Raw genomic sequence first — 6,000 nt, 5'->3', positions numbered from 1 at the left:
GCGCCGGTCCGCTCGCTCGTGCGGCGGCTGTAGCAGCTGACGACGGCAGTGCCACGCGCAGCACCACTCCGCCGCCCTCTTCCTTCTTCCCACCTGAAGAAGAGGAGGAAGTAGAGAAAGAGGGGGAGCGGACGCGCGCGCGGCGTTGCTCCTGGGCTCACTCTTCGCCTTCCTCCCGCTTCCTCCTCTGACTTTCGCTTCCCACCCCCCAATTTTTATTGTCCGCCCGGGAGGCGCCGCCGCGGGATGCAGCCGGCGTCGGCGACATCGCGGTGCTGCCGGTGCTGCTCTCAAAGTGCTCCGCGCTGAAGTCGGGTACGCATCGCTCCTTCTCCTCTCCGCTCCGCGCACTTCTTCGGCGTGCGGCGCGCGTTGTTTTGGACCGTCACTCCCCCTGTGGTTCGCACCGTTGGCGGCGTGTGCGCAACGCACCTTCAGCGGGTCGCCCGGTGGCTCGTGACACTTCTCGCGCTGCGAATAAGAGCGGTGACACCGGTCCTCCCGCAGTTTGGTTAGTCAGTGTGATTCGCTCGACAGCACGTTGGCGAGAACGCGAGTGTCGGCGCACAAGCTGGTCCACGGCGTTTCTGGAAGGTCGGGACTTCAACGAGTACGAACTTCGTGCGAATTTTTGGGTATCGCCGCTCGCTGAGTGGTCAGTAAGGCAAGTACGCTGACTTATTGCCTGTGCTTTGCAGAGACGTGACGATACATTGCAGTGTGATAGCTGAGCGAAAGCCGGCACTTGCTACTGGACAACCGAACTCCGCTTCAACCGAGACGCTACAGAAACGAAAGTTGAATCCTTTTCATCCAGAAAGCTTGCGTGCCTTTTGAAGTGTCAAGAACGAAGTCGACTTTGCTGCTTCGCACGATAACATCTCCGTGCCGAAAGTTGTGTGGCGAGGAAACCGAACCGCTACTTGTTCGTTATCGGCGTCGCTCTCTGCGGGACGTCCGACACGGATCGACACAGCGGGAGAGCGCCCTCGCTAAACGTCTAAAAGCCCTGGGATAGCTCGAGTTGTTTCAGCGAGAGATACATCACGAATCTGGAGTTGACTGTTTCGACCAAAATCAACCAGTCATCATGATGCCAAAGTTAAAAGTGGCGGCCATCCTATTCTTATGGACTTTCACGGGACGCTGCACTGCAGGTAAGCCCGCTTTCCGCTCTTTATTTTTCGACTGTCGCGCCGCTCCTCTTAGTTTGTCCCGAATACAAGTTAACGTGGGATGATATGTATTATCTGCGACCCTTACTACTTTGGTTAAACATGGTGATGATGACGCCTAACGCAAATTAGGTAAGTTTGTCGAGTGCAATGCAGTAGCATTGGATTAGGTGGAGCTACGAAAGTACACGTTGGCGAAATGGGTAAAGCAACGAAAAAAAGAAAAGCAATTGAGCCACTTATAAATGAATGAGTGGCACTTTCCTCACATACCAATACTCCTTCATTGCGGGTATTTGCACACTGTCTAGAGCCGCCAACTTTCTCGATTGTGGCGACCGAAGCCCGAGTTCCCAGCGAATCGTTGGGTGTGAAGCCACTTTCGCGAACTCCTCTCAAGGGGAAACTTGAGGCCCGTGAGTCGTCATTCGCGCTACGTGTATTCACGCTGTTCGTGTGGGGCGGCATCAAGATCTATGGTATATGCAATGATTTTTGTATACGCGGCCGCTAAATGGGTAGTTACGGCTTCGTGTAAAACGAGCATGACCATTGCTTTAATAAAAATGTTAAACGTTGTATAAAACTTTATTTGGTTCCGATGTACAGGTGACAACTTTAGATGTCGTAACATATTTCACGCTCTCATAGAAGATTAAGAAGTGCACGTGTTTCCCTTATGTCTCGGTTGTTCTATTAAACCGGTGACTGTGATAAAATGTTGCTTCCGTAGGTGCAGTAGGGCCGCACTTTCTCTTCATTTTTTTGTTAACTAAAAGTAATACCTTCAAATTAATTTTTGGGTTATAAAGAAGGTAAACTAGTGAGATGTCGAGTGCGGCATACTTGATTTCGGCGCCAAAGATGTGAAGTCTTTGACTACCGTGCTACCACACGCAGGAAGCCTACGCCGGGGTCGGTATAAAGTATACGAATTCCTTGTTATCGATGCTATTTCTTTCTCATCTGCCGTTCACGGCCAGGCGATCGCGGTGATGACGTAGGAGCTATGCCGCTGAGACCGCTGACGAAGCACAAAAAAAAAAAAATATGGAATAGCATCGAAATAGAACCGTGAGATTATGTCGGCCTATAGGACTCTCGACTGAAGGAAGAACGCGAACGGGGGCAAAACAGTGGCAGCAGCCTCGGAGCGGCCCGTTTTCACGGCTTCGCGCAATTAGAAACTGAAAACACGCTTTGTTTCCGCTTTCAAAACTCCCAGCACGCGCGGCCGTTGACACGCCGGCTCACGGACGTTCGGAATCCGTGCAGTGTGGGTCACGCGTACTCGGGCTTGCAGGCGCGCGCTGCTCTTCTGCAAGCTTCAGGAAAAAAAAAGAAAAAGAAAACGAGCTCGAGGCTGGAAATAATGCCACTGTGTCTAGCTCTGCTGGACTATTTCGGTCACTTGTCCTCAATTTAGCTTTTGTTCCGCACGAATTAGCACGGAAAATGTTTTTGTCAGTCAACACGGGCGACCGGCTGCCTTCATAGTTTATTGCATATGCTGTTTGTACGCTTTTGTTCGTTGAAGGAATAGTGGGCACAATAAGAACAAATTAATTTTTTTTTTTCATTCCTCGTGTAGAACCAGGCGAAAATTTCCAGGTCTGCGTTCAACAAACTGAACTCCTTCTTTATCATTTATATGATTTAAAAAATAATTGTTTTTCTTTTTGTGTGTGTGTGTGCAAGCAACACCGCGCCCGTGCTAAATCCCTACGCATCTGCTGAGGTTTGCCCTCGCGTTAAACCGAGTCTCTTTCCTTACCTTAACGTAGAACCAAACGAGTAGCTATAGCTATACAGCGTATGCGCTGAAGTTCTCGCTCAAGTTGCTCGAAAACATTCTCAATTTGTAATGACTTGCGGTGCCAAACACAGTGCTTTCTTTTTTTCTGTCTCCCTGCTTGCGCGAAAGTGAAAATCCACTTCAGGCTAATGAAAAGCGAACGGGGAAAAAGAAACGCTGATGACTTTGCGTCGCTCTTCCCTATCGTCCAGTTTAACCAAGCAGCTGAATGATAATGTGAGAAACAATCTGAAGAGAGAGAGACAAAAAGAAAAAAGGTTTTGAAAACGAATCAAGGTGCGTTCTCTAATTACGACGCTATATAGGGGCATACAAAAAGGAGCTGAAGGTTACATGAAGACCACGTTTTACAAGTTACAAGTTTGACAAAAGAAAAGGAAAAGAAGAAAAAACGCGACATTGTTCAGATTACTAACATCGCCAGATGGAAACTTGTAATAACCCTACTTTTGTAGCGATGGCAGGAAAAAATTTTTTTAATCAGTGCAGGAATCTTTTGAAAAGCCTTCACCTCTTTCGCTGGAACATGAAAGCTCGCTTAGTTGCTCTTCAGAAAAAGCAAACTATATGTGATGGTCCTTTCTTTTCTTTTTCATTTTTTTTTAAGGTCTGACGAGGAGAAACATCTTCGAAACGGGGTATGAATGCGTTGCGCAAAGCGAACAACACTTTTTTATTTCTAAACGTAGGTTGAAGACTTATATAGCGTCAGAAGCGTAACGTATCTACGGTGCTATCGAGACATACGTATACTTAATCTACGCACCAAGATTGAGAACGGCTTTTCACTTTCATCATCATGCTGAACGAACCAGAAAGTTAACGTTGCAGTGGGAACAGCATTCGCAAGCGCATTCTAAGCATGCACTCTACCCGCCGTGGTTGCTCAATGGCTATGGTGTTGGGCTGCTGAGCACGAGGTCGCGGGATCGAATCCCGGCCACGGCGGCCGCATTTCGATGGGGGCGAAATGCTCAAACGCCCGTGTGCTTAGATTTAGGCGCATGTTAAAGAACCCCAGGTGGTCCAAATTTCCGGAGTCCTCCACTACGGCGGGCCTCATAATCAGAAAGTGGTTTTGGCACGTAAAACCCCATAATTTAATTAGGCATGCACTCGGCAGGTAGTTCAAATTCTGAAAGGCGCCAAACAGGGCAACACCTCCATGCACTCGATCCTTTGGTTCCCTGCACACGTCGGGGCGATTGAGGGGGTTCCTCTGAACCTCAACGAGTCTGCCCACGAGGCTGCGCGTGGCTTTACCGACCGCGCTGCCCTCGGATCGGGCGACTCTCTCCCCGGACACAGAGACGCTCCTCTCACACACAACGAAATCACGAAATTCTTTTACTTAGAGAGAAGGGTTTTCCCCCCGCCTCACTCCAAGCTAAGCAGGCCGCAGGCGGTCACACTAAGACTTCTGCAAACGAATTCGTACCCAAATCCGGCGTCCCTTAATAGCATATATCCAGAGATTTATCCAAATTGTTCTTGCGTGGCCTGTGGTGAGGTAGCTACGTTGCCTCATATGCTCTGGGAGTGCGGGTCGCTGGGGCCGAAGTTCACCAAGGAAGAGTGGGACGCGCTCCTGCGAAGCCCTGTCTTTGAGGATCAAATCCTGGCCGTCCAGCGCGCCCGCGATCGGGCCGGCAGACTAGATCTGTCAGTCCCGTCGTGGGATTAGCCGGGTGCGCGTTTTATCGCGCTTTGCTGGACCAAATAAAAGTTTATTCACTCACTCACTCACTCTCTACACGATAAGGAGGAACGAACGTATTGAAATCAGGCCAAACGATTGAACAATGACGAACAAGTCGAGAGGCTTTCAATTTATTTATTACTATTTTTTATGTTCGGTCGCTCGTGAGCGAAACTTGAATTGAGTTGTGGTGCGCGCTTGCATATCTTCGTTTTCCATTGGCAGCCCGTTACCGTATACAGTGCTACGATAAAAGACAACAAAGACCGGAGATATTGCCTCCTTCTGAAATTGTTCCAGTGTTTCAATGATATTCGAAAAACTTTAACGCATTGATACTATTGTTTGCGCACGGTTCAGCTAATGTAGCAGGAGTTCACAGCCGTTGATAGAAGCGTGCCCTTGGTACTTGCAGCGTTGTACCATGACAACGACTGACGTCATCTGGCAGGTATATATCTCAGCTTTTATCGCGGATAGAGAATATCTTCCGGAGAAGGCGCTGCTGCATCATTAAGCGACAGCAGCTAAGTTTAGTATACACAGACACTCAGGGCTTGTATAATAAAAACAACGGGTGCACGGTATACGTGGATATAATGTTCTGCGCATGCGTGCCGTCGACCTTGCTTCTGTATGCGCGGGCCTCGTGCATCATACGCCTAAAGAGTTTAATGAATGTGCACGCGGCAAAACAAAGAAAATTGCCACGAATTGCGTTTATGGGACACTCGCCACGTCACGCCAGTGATGACAGAACAGTCCAGTGCCTTGCGTCGACCCCAGTCTGACCCGTCTTAAGACTAAACGTGTGGCAAGCACGCCCCGAGCTCTGTCACAGACCAAAGCACAATGACTTCACGACGCGACACTCATCTATTAAAGACGCGGTCACGCGGGACCTCCAACATGGCCTCCGCGTTCGCGTTCTGTTGACGTTTCACGCGATCGCTCGTTGTCAGACTCTTCAACACTCACCTTTTCATCGACCACGCACAGGGTCCTTGTGCGAAGATTACCCCTACTTAAAGCTATAGCTCGTCATCTACCCGGTAATAAGAAATAGTTGCCGCAAACCGCTTCTGCATACTTCCTTCGTTCATTCACTTTTACGCCGATTTCGATAGCGAAGAATCAGCGTGCCGACATCCGCAGGAGTGGACAAAAGGAGCGGGAGCGCGTCAGACGTGAACGCGTGGTGCAATAGCCGATTATGCGCCCAAGAGTTACCCCTCGCCGTAATGTCTTCGTCTCCGTAATCTGTCTGCCTCCCCTTTCTCTCGCCCGCCCCTCCCCTTCCTCCTCTTCAT

At 49.5% G+C, this 6,000-nt stretch overlaps 1 protein-coding gene across 1 annotated transcript in view; it reads left to right on the top strand.

The window, feature by feature from the left end:
* Nucleotides 1-291: 291 nt before the first annotated feature.
* LOC126543562 (uncharacterized) overlaps nt 292-6,000 on the top strand; it is a 238,409-nt gene continuing 232,700 nt past the window's right edge. Inside the window, exon 1 of the mRNA XM_055062392.2 lies at nt 292-1,157. Within this exon, the coding sequence (XP_054918367.2) occupies nt 1,091-1,157 (67 nt within the window). The 5' untranslated portion in view covers nt 292-1,090. The remainder of the gene's footprint in view (nt 1,158-6,000) is intronic.

Source organism: Dermacentor andersoni, chromosome 3 (assembly GCF_023375885.2).
Source record: "Dermacentor andersoni chromosome 3, qqDerAnde1_hic_scaffold, whole genome shotgun sequence".
Lineage (NCBI taxonomy): Eukaryota > Metazoa > Arthropoda > Arachnida > Ixodida > Ixodidae > Dermacentor > Dermacentor andersoni.
This window is presented reverse-complemented; position numbering and strand designations above follow the sequence as displayed.